Here is a 17,114-nt window from a genome sequence, read left to right on the forward strand (position 1 = left end):
CAGATGTAGATTATTTAACAGTGGCAGAGTCCTTAGGGGTGTGAACAAGGCATAAGTTATGTATTGGCTCTGGGTTCCACTTTCACCCAATTTTTCATTCATTACTTGTCAATAAGGACATGAACACAACACTACATTGCACATGCATTCATCACAGTCATCCATACAACACAGATATGCAACCTGACACTTGGTAACAGGTAACAGGACAATGAGCAACAAAATTAGTAGGACCTCCACTTGGGCAGCAAAGTAGGATTCCTTCATTATTCCTAATGCAGAGTGACTGACTATATCTTACTCCCAATGTGTGTCAATACAACACTGTAATAACACATTACATGAGCAACACTCCATAGGACACAATACTGTTATTATTTACTTACTCATTCATTGCTTGCAATGCTGAAGCCAAATTCTTGGACTCAAACTTGCATGAAATATTGAGTTCATAGGCTATGTGCTTCTTTATAACCTGCATCTGGCCAACCTTCAGCACCCACTCAAGGATCTGTGGCCAAACTTTTTGAGCTCTAGAAGTGTACTGGGAATAAAAACGTCCAGGATTACCTGTAACATTTAAAACCAATCCAATAACATTTACAACCAATCCAACTGACAGCATAAGCCAGTACCTACATTCAATTATATCAAAATGCAAATATCAGTGCACAGAGAGAGAAAATTCGAACAACTTCCAGCCATCTCCTCCCATCATAAATGTGTTAAGGTACACACAGCTGTGTTAGTTTTTCTTAATTTCTGTCGCAGCAGACTCTATATTATTGTTGCTTCATCACACTTAGAATGTAATTAACAAAAGACAGTGAAAACAAGTGAAAAAATTTGTGTGAAGCCAATATTTTAAGACCCATTCAATCACCTGGGAATACATGCACAATGTACTCGACAGGCACGGATCTAATCGAGGAGGAGGAAAGGGGGAGGGTACAGCATCATAAGAATTACAATAATGGAAATTCCTTGATGGAGCAATACTTAAAATAAGGGAAAGATAGCCACTCACCTACAGCAGACTTGTGCACAGAGTACAGAGACACATAACAGAAAACAGCATTCACACTAGCTTTCAAGCATCTGCTCTTTTTCTAGTGAAACTACACACATTCTCTCAGATAACCAGAGAGACACCCAAAAACACACTCACGTTGGCATGCCAAGACTTATTCTTGACCAAGCGAGGTGGCGCAGTGGTTAGCACACTGGACTCGCATTCGGAAGGACGACGGTTCAATCCCGCGTCCGACCATCCTGATTTAGGTTTTCCGTGATTTCCCTAAATCGCTCCAGGCAAATGCCGGGATGGTTCCTTTGAAAGGGCACGGCCGACTTCCTTCCCCATCCTTCCCTAACCCTATGAGACCGATAACCTCGCTGTTTGGTCTCTTCCCGCAAACAACCAACCAACTTATTCTTGATACTAGAGCACAGAGGGTAGAGGAAAAAGGGATATAGGATGAGGGAGGGGGAGGCAGGATGGGGAAAAAGGAGAGGCAGGTGGAGAGAAAGAGGGAGAAATGGAGGGGAGACAGTGAGAGAGTGATGGGAATGGCTAGAAAATGGGAGATGGCTCTGAGAGAGGGAGAGCGAAAGAGAGTGTGGGGTGTGTGTGTGTGGGGGGGGGGGGGGGGATCCTGCTTGTGGAGGGGAGAAGAGTGGTGGGAGAAGGTAGTTCACAAGCTGGACAAGGGAGGAGTGGTGTGGACAGAAGATAGAAAGGAAATGGTAATCTGAGGCAGTGGGAACAGGTTAATAGAGGTTTAGGGCAGGGGGTTGGAAGAATGCAGGACATGCTGGAGAAAGAATTCCCATCTATATAGATGAGAGAAACTCGTGCTGAAAGGAAGTACCCAAATGACCCACATAGTAAAGCAGCTGTTGAAGTAATTTGTGTTGTGGCGTGCAGCACAGTGACAGTTTGGTCACAGCCATTCATGCCCATAGATAGTTGGTTACTTGTCATGCTCACATAGAAGCTGTACAGTAATTGCAGCATATATGATATATAACATGGCTGCTTTCACATGTGGCCCTGCTTTTTAATGGGTAGGAAATGTCTGTGACCAGACTGCAGTAGGAGATGGTGGGTGGGTGTATGGGACAGGTCTTGCATATGGCCCAACCACAGGGTAACGACCCATGGGGTGCAGGATTGGGAGTAGGATTGGAATAGAGATGGACAAGAATATTGTGTAGGGTGGGTGGGTGGCGAAACTCTACTGGGTAGAATTTTGGGTAGTAGAATATTCTTCATCTCAAGAAACAAAGAAAAGTAATTGAAGCCCTAGTGGATGATGCGCTTGAGCTTTTCAAGACCAGAGTGAGTCTGGGTGAACAGGCGGGTGCTGACAGGAGGCTCATTGACACGTTTTCTGGTGTCTGACAAGCAGCTGGCACATCAGCTTTGTTTATGGATGAGCTGGATAGGATACTTTCTGTCAGTAAAGGCTCTGGTAAGGTTACCAGTATATTTTTGCCGCTCCTGCTGGTGGTAGTTAGTGCAACTGATATGGACAGATGTACTTACGAAGCTGTCGGAGTGGGGACATTGACATCTAAGAAGGTGGCTCAGTGAATTAAGAAGGACCAGGTGAAGCAGATTTGGGAGTAGGTGTTGAGGTTATCAAGGAAAGAGCAAAGATCCTTGTTGTGAGTCCAGATCATGAAAAGGTCATCTATGAATCTGAAGCAGACAGGATGTTTATAATGTTAATTGGATAGGAATGATTCCTCCAGATGGCTCATAAATAAGTTGGCACAGGATTGTGTCACTTGAGTACCAATGGTAGTACTATGGATTTGTTTTTAGATTTGGCCTTCAAAAGTGAAATAACTGTGGGTCAGGATGTGAGGGCTAGGAGGATTAGGAAGACATGGTGGGTTTGGTATCAGGAGGACAATGGGAAAGAGAGTGTTCCATCGCTATTGGCACATGGATTGTTGGTGTGAAGGACATCACACTCACAGTGACCAACAGGGAGTCTGACAGGAGCTGTGGAGAGACAGAGAAGAAAGTGAGCAGTGTCTTGAGCGTAGGATGGGAGATTACAGACAACTATTGGAAGGTGTTGGTCAAAAAAGGCATAAGTTCATTCTGTGGGGACATTTTATTCAGCCACAATGGGATGACCACAAGTGAGGAGTGTTGGGAGTAGGTAAAATGTAGGAGTGCAGGGGTGTTACTGGTATGAGAAGGGAGCTGGATTCAGGTGCCAGGTTTCATAAGGCCTTAAGGAGCTGCTTGAGATCATGTTGGACTTCTGGGATGGGACCATTGTTGTAAGGCTTGTAAGCAGAGGCAGAGGCAGAGGCCCTCAGGCACAGTCACTATGATTCAGGACCACTGTGGTGGAGTCTTTGCTCTTTCCTTAATAATCTCATTACACTCTCAAATCGGTCCTTCTCAACGCATCGAGTCATCTCAGTGATTTGGCTGAAACTTTGTGAGTAGTAGCCAGTAGATGCCCTTTTCAAGTTCCTACAGTATCATACCTGATTCAACCATAGAACAAGGTAAAACACTTTAAAAAATTTCCAGTATAAAGTGAGGGGTTTTTGAGTAACATCTGTCAAGTAAGTGACATGGTGCTGTAGTCAAGCGCACCGACAGGCAATTCGCAGACTCAGGTTCAGTTCCCACCACTACTGTATCTATATATCCTTTTTATTTCATTCCTCACAGTGTTAAGCTACTGATTACAATATGTAAATACACTCCTGGAAATGGAAAAAAGAACACATTGACACCGGTGTGTCAGACCCACCATACTTGCTCCGGACACTGCGAGAGGGCTGTACAAGCAATGATCACACGCACGGCACAGCGGACACACCAGGAACCGCGGTGTTGGCCGTCGAATGGCGCTAGCTGTGCAGCATTTGTGCACCGCCGCCGTCAGTGTCAGCCAGTTTGCCGTGGCATACGGAGCTCCATCGCAGTCTTTAACACTGGTAGCATGCCGCGACAGCGTGGACGTGAACCGTATGTGCAGTTGACGGACTTTGAGCGAGGGCGTATAGTGGGCATGCGGGAGGCCGGGTGGAGGTACCGCCGAATTGCTCAACACGTGGGGCGTGAGGTCTCCACAGTACATTGATGTTGTCGCCAGTGGTCGGCGGAAGGTGCACGTGCCCGTCGACCTGGGACCGGACCGCAGTGACGCACGGATGCACGCCAAGACCGTAGGATCCTACGCAGTGCCGTAGGGGACCGCACCGCCACTTCCCAGCAAATTAGGGACACTGTTGCTCCTGGGGTATCGGCGAGGACCATTCGTAACCGTCTCCATGAAGCTGGGCTACGGTCCCGCACACCGTTAGGCCGTCTTCCGCTCACGCCCCAACATCGTGCAGCCCGCCTCCAGTGGTGTCGCGACAGGCGTGAATGGAGGGACGAATGGAGACGTGTCGTCTTCAGCGATGAGAGTCGCGTCTGCCTTGGTGCCAATGATGGTCGTATGCGTGTTTGGCGCCGTGCAGGTGAGCGCCACAATCAGGACTGCATACGACCGAGGCACACAGGGCCAACACCCGGCATCATGGTGTGGGGAGCGATCTCCTACACTGGCCGTACACCACTGGTGATCGTCGAGGGGACACCTACATGATCAATTTAGTTACAATTACCTTCATTTAATTAATTAACTAATATATTTAAAAAGGAATTGTTTTTGATTATACATTGCTGAAGGTTTCTTATTTCAACTGTTTACCGACTTTTTGTAAAGGTCCCAACAGTTGAGAAACAGCTTCTCTAAATGTGTCTGCAGTGATTTTCCATAAAAACTTATAACATTTTTGGAAAATGAAAATCAAACAAGTTTCCTACCAGTTAAGTGATTGTTCAGAACACCGAAACAACAACTATTGATGATAATTTTTTAAAAAAAATTTCACCAATGCTCTTCATTATATGAAGATAATAACTGTTCCAAAAGAACAGATACCAATAATGACCATACAGCTTCTCTATAAAGAAACGATAATTCATCAAAACCCTCAGCTGCCAACAGGTGTTGTTGATACACCTCAATGGGGACAGCGGAAAATGTGTGCCCCGACCGGGACTTGAACCCAGGATCTCCTGCTTACATGGCAGACGCTCTATCCATCTGAGTCACCGAGGGCATAGAGGATGGTGCGACTGCAGGGACGTATCCCTTGCACACTTCCCGTGAGACCCACATTCCTAACTGTCCACAACCTACATTCGTATTGTTCCTCCCATCATACACTGGTGCTGCTGTTCGCAGTGTGGTCCCATCTCTCTGAGACTGCAGATGTTTGTGCAAGTTGCCTTTATGAGTGTGTGTGTACTGCTGACAAAGGCCTTAATGGCCAAAAGCTTTAATTGTGTGAATCTTTTTATTGTGACTGTCGCGACTCAGCATCTCCACTATATGGTGAGTAGCAACTTTCCTTCTCTGGTATTGTTACATTCCATCCTGGATTTTTCGATTTATTGCTGGTGATACCAGGGTAAAAAGCTTCAAATGTAAACATACAATAAGATACTGAAAAGTCACCAAATTCATCAGTAAAAATGATGTTTCAACTTTGGAAGGAACAGTGGAAGCAGCAGAGAAGTTTTGTATACAGACTAGACGTATAATGTAGAACTTGATTATATGAGTAACACTGAACAGACTGGATGGCTGTGTGAATCAGCGTATATAGAATAATGGATTACACGGCCACAAAGACCATTTTGGTGGAAAAAAGTCAATCTCTCCCAAACCACCCACTCTTACAAAGCACATTACAGACTCATCGCTTCCCGAAAATTTTTGTCCCTTACGTTTTTATCTACACAAGAGCCTGACAATAAATTTGGTCCTTGAGTTTCCAGTACTGTTAATAAATTAGAAGAAGAATAGAAAATGTTATCATCAGTCGTGTGTGTGAATTGCGTTTGTGTGTGTGTGTGTGTGTGTGGAGGGGGGGGGGGCACGCGCACGCCACGCTCATGTCTGTCTATTGCTGACGAAGGTCTTAACCGCACGCACACACACACACACACACACACACACACACACACAATGTGTAGGAGGCTTGGAGACGGCTGGCTGTTGGCCAGAGGGCACACAGGATTGGAACGTGGGAGGCAGAAGCAGTTGGTGCACAGGATTGGAACGTGACAGACACACTGGCACTGATGAAGTTCTGATTAAACAGAACAGTGTAATTTATGAAGAAAACACTATGACTGATGGAATGGTAACAAAAAGGGTGTACTAATGTTCATGATGAACTACAAATTTGTCTTCACTGAAGACTTGGTGTGGGAAGTTGGTGCAAAAGTTCAAGAAAACAGTTGCATTTTTGTCCTTTTTTAATGAGTACAGCAATTCAAAATGAAATACATAAACTGATGTTTTACAATTGCAGTAATACATGGCTACATGTCCACAAAGCTTTAGCATAAGCCAAAGAAGAGTAAAACGGTTCAAATGTGTCGAAGGCATATTTTATTTTCCATATTTCATTCAAAATGAATTATATAAACATTTAACAGTAATGATAAAGTAACATGCCTCTTGCCTTCACCCACGTCTTCACCCTATCAACAACTGGAATCTGAAAATCGGTACATATGTAACAGCATGCACTACCTAATGTGTTCCATAATGCCATGCATAGAAACAGGATTCGTCTGGGCTGATACCTCGGGTTCTATTGGTGATAGAGTCAAGTGTTTGGGACAGCCCTTGGGCTCGGGATGATTTGTATATCCAAGAGAAGGATCATTTTAGTGTCACTATCCTACAGTACAGAGTCAAACTATGAATATTATGCACTTCCTACTGCTTAGGCAAATGGAGAAAATCATTTGGTTCTTTTAGTATTTGATGTGGTCTACAGAGAAAGTTAACAGCTTGTGGAGGCACATTAGTTTGTGGGTGGTTCTTCAGGGAACCCGAAAATAGTTTTGCGGATTCCAAGATGACTATGCACAACAAACAGCTGAAATGTTTACAATATATTTTTATTATTATGATCTCAAACAACCTCAAGAATTTTATTGATATCTTTAGGCATTTCTGAAATACAGAGGTTCGAAGTTACCCTATCTGTGCACGTAAAATTTGCACACATAATCTATTGTGGCAAAACGTAGTTTATAAACTGGAGCAGCACACAAAATTGTGCTGTAAAGTGTGTCTATTATCATCAGATCAGTTCTGGAAACCCCATGCTGTAGTACTGAGGCACATGCAAAATTTATGTGCACACACAAAATCCAGTTTGTGATGTAAAATTAATTTCATATTATTTCAGTTTCAAATAAGTAAAATACCAAAATGTCACTGACCCATATAGTTATAGTCATACATGTGACACCCCTGCTGTACCAGGGAAAAGAAGGAAACCAGTGAAATAGTGCTGCTATCAGACCACAGCGAAGGCAAATATGCTCCTGTTTAAAAGACTGACAGAAAAATGGGGTACCACCTGCCTCATTCTACCTTCCTCAGCAACTTTAAAAATTTTCTCAAAAATTTTGGCATGTGAACATTTTTGCACTTTTTTATGCTGAGAAAAGAAGACAGTGATATTGGGAAAGAGACAGAAAAGTAAGAATCTAGTAAGCAGTGGTTGTGGTAGAAAAAGAGCAAAAGAAACAACGGCAGTGTGAAAGGAAATAGGGGGCACTGAGGCAGTGAAATATAGTTGACAGGGACAGAACAGTGCTAGGAAAACACTCAAGAAGACAGTGCCAGTGGGAAAGGAATAAATAGATGGAGAAAATAGAAGTGCTTGAGAGCCAGTGATAATGAGAGACTGTCTTTGACACTGAAAATGAGCAAAAGAGATAGAGAGAGCATGAGATGAGACAGCAGCAGTGGGAAGGAATGAATTAGATAGTAGCAGTAAGAGGGAGACAATGACAAGTGACAGTGAGAGGAGAAAGTATTATTGGGTCAGGATGAAGGAGACTGTGGCGGTGAGACAGGAGACAGTGACAGTTACAGAGAGACAAATAGATAATGACAATGAGATGGGCTGAATGAGTGAGTGAGAATGGGGATGTGTGAGTGGATGAATATGAGTGACTTACAGTGTTGGACTAGTAGGTTTGAGTGAGTTACAGATAGGAGAGCGTGAGAGGTAAGCTGCACACTAAAAATACGGTGAATATGTTTGCATGCCAAAATTTTTGGGAAATTTTTTAAAGGATCTGAGGAAGGTAGAATGAGGTGGTTGGTACTCCACTTTTCAGTTAGGTTCTTTTAAACAGGCGCATATTCAGCTTTTCTGTGCTCCAATAGGAGCATCTTCCTGCTCGTTTTATATGAATTGTTGCACATATGCAAATGTAAAATTCACAAAAACATCTAAAACACAAAAAACATCTAAACCTGGACACTTGCTCAAAATTGTAGATAATTAAAGACAGCATACTTCTTTACAATAAATAATGTGTGGTCATTTGTGTGTTTTACTTACTGACTGTATCAGTATTTGGTGACAACCCTTTGGACACCACACTAAACACATCAAGCCACCCTTTGTCTTTTAGAATGCCTCTCTGCAGCGAATTAACAAAATTCTGAAACAAGGAAGTTCTAATTATAGTATTGTGCTAAATAATATTCCTATGCAGTTACAACATATACTAGGCATAATATGCAAGTCTGCTATATGTTATTTGCACTGACGTACTAACTAAACAGTACAAAATTTCAAAACATATGCAACAAAATCTTGTAGCTGACATTATTTCAATAGCAAATTTTATCTGCTATACTTTGAAAAACCTTCCCAGAGACAAATGCTAATAAGCTATGTGTAACAATATGCTTTGGTATCATAGCTTGGTGGTGGTTTGGAAGGCAAAGATTAAGAGGTGCTGCCTACAATGAAAATGGCCAAATAAATTTGAAAGAAGCTGAAGAGAAATGTCATTCTCTTATCTTCTGTTCTGTGATACACTTTGGATATCTTGTTCTGATTAATAAGAGGTCTGTACACCCAATTTGTAATTGTTGCATAGAACAACCAAGTATGAAAACAGTTCTTTAAAAAGTCGTTATGTCACTTAATAGTGTAAATACTATAAAGATAGTTTACAGCCTTTGATCCTCTGCAGACAAAAAAGAAGTCACATGGCAAGAGTTGGTGGCCCAGCATATCACATCCACTGCAGCAACAAAACTCAAGAAAGGCGACCATATAAGAAGATAATCAAGGTAAAAGTTATCATGAAGAGTACTAGGGTAGCAGGTTGCTCGTCAAATTGTTGGTTCAGTTCAACTATCTGAAGCCTTTTTTAAATACTTCATCTGCCTTAGACCTGAGACAGAATTGGTTTTAACCCCAAGTGAAGGACATAGGTAAGAGGTGCTGAAATAAGAGATCTTTTTCAAAAATAAGAATAATCTTTAAAAAGTAGCAAAAGAAAATACTACATTGCCAACCTCAAGAAATAGCAATATAGATGATTGTAAAAACCAAGTAAGTGTAAACTGTCACAAGAGACAGGTAAATGTAATTGGCTGACCACAGCTAGCTGGCCAACAGTGAAAGATCTTTACATGTTGAAGAAATGTTTGATTTGTGAATTAAAAGACATTACACTGACAAAATGGAAGACCTGTGACTGCTGATTCTGAAATTATGAGGGCGGTCACAACTTCCGGCAGCAGTCAACCAACGTGACGGCAGAGCAGCATCGGTTCGCATTGCAGTGGCTGGTCAGCTAAGGAGCAGCTCAACACGACATTGATTCGCCCACACGCAGGTATCAGCAATGCTGTGCTCCAATAGGGCAACTACTTAGGGGAGCTGTAACAGCCCCAAGACGAAATTGCTTTTATGCCAATTACTAAATGGAACATAGAATCAATCTTTCCTTCTCATCCCGTAAGGTGATTCTCCTCTGACATGCGGTTCTCGGTGATTTTCCCGAAATCTACCCCTTTTCATAGACATCTCCAGTCCTTTACCTTCACCCCTCTTCCTTCCCCTTCAACCCTTCTGCCTGCAGAAGGAGCTATTGGCTCCAAAAGCTGACCAATTACAACCGTCTTTTATGTGTGTGTTCTGCCACCGCTTGATGAGTAGATTCTTTATTAATCAAATTAAAGAACAGTTATTTTGCATGTTTTGTACATGGGATTTTCTACCTTTCCTTTCCTATTACGAATATCGGTTCGGTTTTATACATCTATTTTAGGGGAGGTTAATTAATATAAGGTGTTAAGTAGGTACTGTCAGTGGTTAAGTACAAAGGTACTTACAATCAAATACGTATGTTTCACAGTGATGAAATACTGTGAGCAACCATTGACTACAGACTGACAAATGAAAGACTATTTGCCATTGCTGACTGACGTGTTGTTACTCAATATCTTCACATAGCGGTGGTATGGGAATGACCTGTACCATTTCTTTTATGTATAATGATGACCTGTACCATTTCTTTTATGTATAATGATAAAGAATGGGGCACCCACATCACAAAGATAACAATGTATGTACACAGTACCTGTCTGAAAGATAAGATGTAAGTGCAGTTCTTACAAATGTAAGGAACTGTAATCATCAGCATGTAACTGCTTATTGTAAATAGAGACTTACACCTTGATTATCTCAATAAATTTGAGAACATAGTGCTGTTACATACAATAATTTAATGACAGCATAAAACTGATTACCTTTGAGTAAATGTAATGAAATAATGATCAAGCCTTGTCAAACATGGCAATTCTCTTATGGGTTTTCTTTCTCTATGAAAATCTAAAAATGTAATTACAAAGTAGTCGGATGGCAATAGTAGTTTAAGAAAACGAGACAGGATAAGGAAACAAAATTGGTAAAAACTCATTTAATCCTTTAGGTAAGTAAGCATAAATATATGCTAAACACATGACCAAAAGGGAAATGAAATTGTTATTAAGCTTAGGAATCACAAAGCAAAATGACTGCCTTAAGATATACTATCATACATGTTCTGTTATGTGGAGAAATGAAATTGAATTCAGTCCTACAAGACATTAATTTTAATAGTGATAAGCATTTATCGGAAGGTGGAGGTTATAAAAAGATTGCAATCAGTTAAGTAAGTTATTTTACATGACATCTTTCATCTTACTGGGGGGATCTGTGATGCAACAGGTTGTTCCACCTTTTCCTCACAATCAGAAGAAAAACATTTACATAAAAACATTTTTAAGTAGTTAGCATGTAGAGAATTTTTCTTGAACATGCACCAGATTGATCAATGCACAGTGTTGGAGCAAGATGTGCAAGCACAGAATGTAACCAAGTGTGCGACACCAATTGAGCATCTCCACCTGTTGTGAAGGGATCACTTATGCTCATGTGTCACGGCTTGGTGGTGTTCTGGTAGGCAGAGAACAAGAGGCTCTGCCTACAATGACAACAGCCACAAACAGTTGAAAGAAGCTGAAGAGAAATGTCAGTATGTTGTCCTGATTGATAAGAGACCAATGTTGTAATTGTTACACAGAACAACCAAACATAGAAGAGTTCTTTAAAAAGTCATTACGTCATTTAGTTGAGCACCTGCACTGAAGAAGCCCTGTGGGAGTTACACAAAGTGAACCAGTGATAGAAATGAACCTTCAACAAGTGAGCCTGTGGTATCACACCTTGCACAGTGTCGAAAGAACACAAAATCCAGCTGATGTCTAAATGGCGGAGCACCTTCAATATGCACTATACGAGCACTGTCCCCAAAGAAGCCCACAGGCCAGGTGGCACCCTTAGTTATAGGCTCTTCTTGTCCTTTGGGTTGTAATTTCTCTAACTCTGCTAATGGCAGAAGCAACAGAACCATTGTGGTACTGTTTCTCATGGAAATACGTTTTAAAATACAATTTTAAGGCATGGACTATTTAAAACCTTGTGGTCATGTTCCTTATTGAAAAACGTTACAAAATACTAATTTTAAGATATGCACTGTTTCACATACATATCTGGACAGTCCCTTTGGCATACCTGGACAGTCTCTTTGGTTAAGTATCTTACTTCATAAAGGGTGTCCCATCACATTTTTCTATGCACTGCCTTCATCTCAGTTGAAGTACTGCTCTGAAAGAGTGTTCTACAACATGCCACCTTGTTATTACACTTCATTACACACGAGACAGGCGAAATACCCTCAGACTTCAAGGAGAATATAATAATACCAATCCCAAAGAAAGCAGGTGTTGACAGACGTGAAAATTACCGAACTATCAGTTTAATAAGTCACAGCTGCAAAATACTAACACGAATTCTTTACAGACAAATGGAAAAACTGGTAGAAGCCGACCTCAGGGAAGATCAGTTGGGATTCCGTAGAAATATTAGAACACTTGAGGCAATACTGACCTTACAACTTATCTTAGAAGAAAGATTAAGGAAAGGCAAACCTACATTTCTAGCATTTGTAGACATAGTGAGAGCTTTTGACAATGTTGACTGGAATACTCTCTGTCAAATTCTAAAGGTGGCAGGGGTAAAATACAGGGAGCGAAAGGCTATTTACAATTTGTACAGAAACCAGATGGCAGTTATAAGAGTCGAGGGGCATGAAAGGGAAGCAGTGGTTGGGAAGGGAGTGAGACAGGGTTGTAGCCTCTCCCCAATGTTATTCAGTCTGTATATTGAGCAAGCAGTAAAGCAAACAAAAGAAAAATTCGGAGTAGGTACTAAAATCCATGGAGAAGAAATAAAAACTTTGAGGTTCGCCGATGACATTGTAATTCTAAAGACAGCAAAGGACTTGGCAGAGCAGTTGAACGGAATGGACAGTGTCTTGAAAGGAGGATATAAGATGAACATCAACAAAAGCAAAACGAGGATAATGGAATGTGGGCGAATTAAGTCGGGTGCTGGTGAGGGAATTAGATTAGGAAATGAGACACTTTAAGTAGTAAAGGAGTTTTGCTATTTGGGGAGCAAAATAACTGATGATGGTGGAAGTAGAGAGGATATAAAATGTAGACTGGCAACGGCAAGGAAAGCGTTTCTGAAGAAGAGAAATTTGTTAACATCGAGTATAGATTTAAGTGTCAGGAAGTCGTTTCTGAAAGTATGGAGTGTAGCCATGTATGGAAGTGAAACATGGACGATAAATAGTCTGGACAAGAAGAGAATAGAAGCTTTCGAAATGTGGTGCTACAGAAGAATGCTGAAGATTAGATGGGTAGATCACATAACTAATGATGAAGTATTGAACAGAATTGGGGAGAAGAGAAGTTTGTGGCACAGCTTGACAAAAAGAAGGGACTGGTTAGTAGGACATGTTCTGAGGCATCAAGGGATCACAAATTTAGCATTGCAGGGCAGCGTCGAGGGTAAAAATCGTAGAGGGAGGCCAAGAGATCAATACACTATGCAGATTCAGAAGGATGTAGGTTGCAGTAAGTACTGGGAGATGAAGAAGCTTGCACAGGATAGGGTAGCATGGAGAGCTGCATCAAACCAGTCTCAGGACTGAAGACCACAACAACAACAACAACAACAACAACAACAACAACAACACACAGCACTCCTTCAGACATTGCACTACAAAATACTAGGTTACATTTTTTCACTACTTAAGATGAATAACTGAATAAACTATCTATGAAACAGACCTGTATAAAGACACTCCTTCTTCTGCCATAGTATCTAAATTTAATAGAGGTTAAATGATTGAAAATGGGCTTAAGGTCCTGACTTAATTGATTATTTTGTATTCGGTGATCAGCATTAAATTAAAATGAAATCAGACTATCAATCAGACAAACCACTGCTTAAGCAGAGTGTTTTGGAAACATGGATATTGCTTACATAGTCATGTTACAGCCTATTCTCAACTGTTTTACAATTTAGCTTTCTTCCTCTCTTTTCTGAGATATAAGAAAGGACCTTTCCCACAAGGGTAGGCCCATATGAACAATTTTTTTTTAAATCAAAAACTTGCACTAAGAAAAATGGAAATACATTAGTGACATATTTTACATCTTTAGCACTCACATTCAGCCACACAATATCAAACAATACAGAAACCAAATATCAAAAGACGAATGTTAAGTGCATTATATTTTGTGATTTGCCATCCATCTAATAAATACAATTAATTAATTAATTAATTGTCACAGATCATCAGCAGATAGTATTCATAGTCTTCCAGTAAACAGTACCTGTAGTTCTGTAACTATCATAAATGAGAAGAGTCTGTCCAATCCAGTCAGTCCCGCAGTTCCTACAGAACGTGTTATTTTGGAAAAACTTTTGATATTCATGATTTCATTGTGTGTTTTCATGTCATACCATGCTGTTTTCTGTTCTATGTAAACTGTAGACCTGAAAAAATTCAATAGCAAAAGTGAAGTAAAAATAATTATTATAATTATGAACAGAGTTATTATTTACTGAATTATCTTTAACTACTTACTTAGGGTCTGTCACACGCAAAAGTTCTCTTGCTAGCCTGCCTATAAAATTGACAGATGTATTATCAGCTGGAGGAAAGCGAGGAATAGGAATTGTCCTGCTTTGATACACACTTTGCCAGTCTTGCACTTTATTCCTCAAAAAGCTGTTGCACTCTTGTTCCACATTGTAACTTATTATCCGAGATACTTCTTCGTGCCATATTTTTAACCCATATATGTTAACATAATCTTGAATGTATTCAAAAGATCGACGATATCCATCCATTATCTTTTCCAGACTTTCTAGTTTCGTCATAAGTTCACTTGTCTGTAAAAAAATTACATGTATAAATATTAGTATACATACAAGTACTTCCTAACACAAATATCTTAAAGTCTCTTGCAATTAGAGTTTATGGAAAAAATTGTATCACAATGTATGAAACTTTGACATCTTGCTTTATATTTATACACTTGTACTCACAAATAGATGACTAACAACAACACACATTTATTCTTCAACATCAAAAAGAGTCAATGAGAGACTTAGTACTTTTGAGTGACAGAATACTGAAAGCTCCTTAAAAATACATTGTATTACCAACTGAAAATTTGATTCAATACTTTTTAATATTTGTGCACAGAAACTGTCTTCTGATTGTTTGAGATTGCACATTATTACAGATTCAAAAAATACTTGTGTAGTTATTGTCAATTAACACTGAAAAGGAAAGCTCACACACCACTTGACAACAATGTACGGATGCCCACCTTATTGCATGTACGAGGGACTTCAGCTCATGATATATTTGAGAAAAATTACCACCACAGCTAAATCTTGAGAATTTCTTTATTTTTCACATGACTATAGTTCAATTCTTTTATCTTGGCGGCTCGCGCATGCCCGCCTAGACGCGGGAGATTGCTGCGTTGCCAGTTGCACACGACGCACGCGCCAAGAGAAGCAGCGCCATAGTATAGCATAGTTCGCAAGCTTACGTTTAGGAGGGAGCGCGCAGTTCATGAAGTAAAGCCACCACGGCCGCATTAACCCTTTCGCTGCTACAAAGACGTGCTCCCTGCATTCCGCGCTGTGGGCGATTTTGTCACTGCACTGCTCGCCTGTGGAGACACATTGTGTTCCGACTGCTTTTACACTCTTTATCATTCGATTCCACAAAAACTATTTAGCTCAAAAATTAGATTTTTACCTATCTTCTTGACTGATACCTTCCCCCCATAAATGACTTAATTTTGTTTCGATGTTCATCGCAGTTATTATGCAGCATTAAATATAGTAAACCATTGCACGAAATTTTGAAGAGTTTGCAGAGGTAAAGTCCATAGAGTATACTTTCCGGATGGTCGATTTTAGTTGCTACAATGTTGAGAATGAAATGTGGACAAGATACCTATATATTTCATTTAATTTAAGTACCACATAAGTGTCGTATGTAATATTGAGAAATATTCCACCTTTCGCGACTGTAACAAAAGTTTTACTTACACTGGGCACGTTTGGCTTTATTTTAAAGCACTTCAATCAATCAAAAGGAAGTAGACAAAATACATTAAACAAAACTGTGGACTTACAAAAACATTAGGACTTGAATATACCGTCTGTCAGTGAAGTGCTCAGAGCTATGTCAAATATAATTTTGTGTGTGGCACACACAAACAGCATTTATTTGCTAAAACACTGATGAGCCAACACAAACGTTGAATATTGTGCTACCGCAGCACAAAACTACGAAAGGTGACTTGGCAATGGAGGACACAAAATACAGTCCTCTTGTGATGCTTCAAAAGAGAGAAACGCGTCTGATCTAAATAAATCGCTTATTACAGTTGCAGAAGAGGGATATATTTCAATACCATTGGTAAAACTGCGACTGTGGAACAAAAACAATAAATAGAACATGAATACCATTGTGTATGTGCCATACCTTTCACTGATGGAAGTGCTTTAAAATAAAGCCAAACGCGCCCTGTGTAAATAAAACTTTTATTACAGTCGCGAAAGACGGAATATTTCTCAATATTACATACGACACCTATGTGGTACTTAAATTATATGAGATATTGTTATACAGTAAATATTATATGAAATTTAGGTATCTTGTCCACATTTCATTCTCAACATTGTGGCAACTAAAATCGCCCATACGGAAAGTATACGCTATGGACTTTTACCTCTGCAAACTCTTCAAAATTTCGTGCAATGGTTTACTACATTTAATGCTGCACATCAAAACAAAATTAAGTCATTTATGGGGGGAAGGTATCAGTCAAGAAGACGTGTAAAAATCAAATTTTTTGGCCAAATAGTTTTTGTGAAATCAAATGATAAGTGTGTCAAAGCAGTGGGAACACCATGTGTCTGCACAGGCGAGAAGTGCAGTGATGACATAATCGCGCACAGCGCGGAATGCGGGGAGCACGTGTCTGCAGCAGCGAAAAAGTTAATGAAGAGGCAAAGCACTAGAAATTTCATTCAAACGATTAAAATTCGTGAAGTAAGGCACTCCAATATTGTTTTTAAATAAAGAAAATATTAAGCACCGCACACGGCTCGAACTCATAACCTTCCACTAGGCAGCCCAACACCTTAACCGTTCCGCTACCTCAGCCCATCGAACAGTTTAACTCCATAAGGACTCTAACACCTCCCCCAACTACTTATAAACACTGTTGGTATGACTATGAATTACTCACGCTTCG

General features: G+C 40.4%; 1 protein-coding gene across 7 annotated transcripts in view; it reads right to left on the reverse strand.

Annotated features, from left to right (window-relative positions):
* The window catches only part of LOC126253432 (WASH complex subunit 5-like), a 183,143-nt gene that overhangs the window by 37,136 nt on the left and 128,893 nt on the right, over window positions 1–17,114 (reverse strand). For all 7 annotated transcript variants that reach the window (XM_049954772.1, XM_049954770.1, XM_049954771.1 and 4 more), the window contains 4 exons: window positions 14,414–14,721; window positions 14,160–14,322; window positions 8,470–8,572; window positions 387–570 (listed from right to left, as the gene is read on the reverse strand). In XM_049954772.1, coding sequence (XP_049810729.1) covers window positions 387–570; window positions 8,470–8,572; window positions 14,160–14,322; window positions 14,414–14,721 — 758 coding nt within the window. The remainder of the gene's footprint in view (window positions 1–386; window positions 571–8,469; window positions 8,573–14,159; window positions 14,323–14,413; window positions 14,722–17,114) is intronic.

This window comes from Schistocerca nitens, chromosome 4, assembly GCF_023898315.1.
Source record: "Schistocerca nitens isolate TAMUIC-IGC-003100 chromosome 4, iqSchNite1.1, whole genome shotgun sequence".
Lineage (NCBI taxonomy): Eukaryota > Metazoa > Arthropoda > Insecta > Orthoptera > Acrididae > Schistocerca > Schistocerca nitens.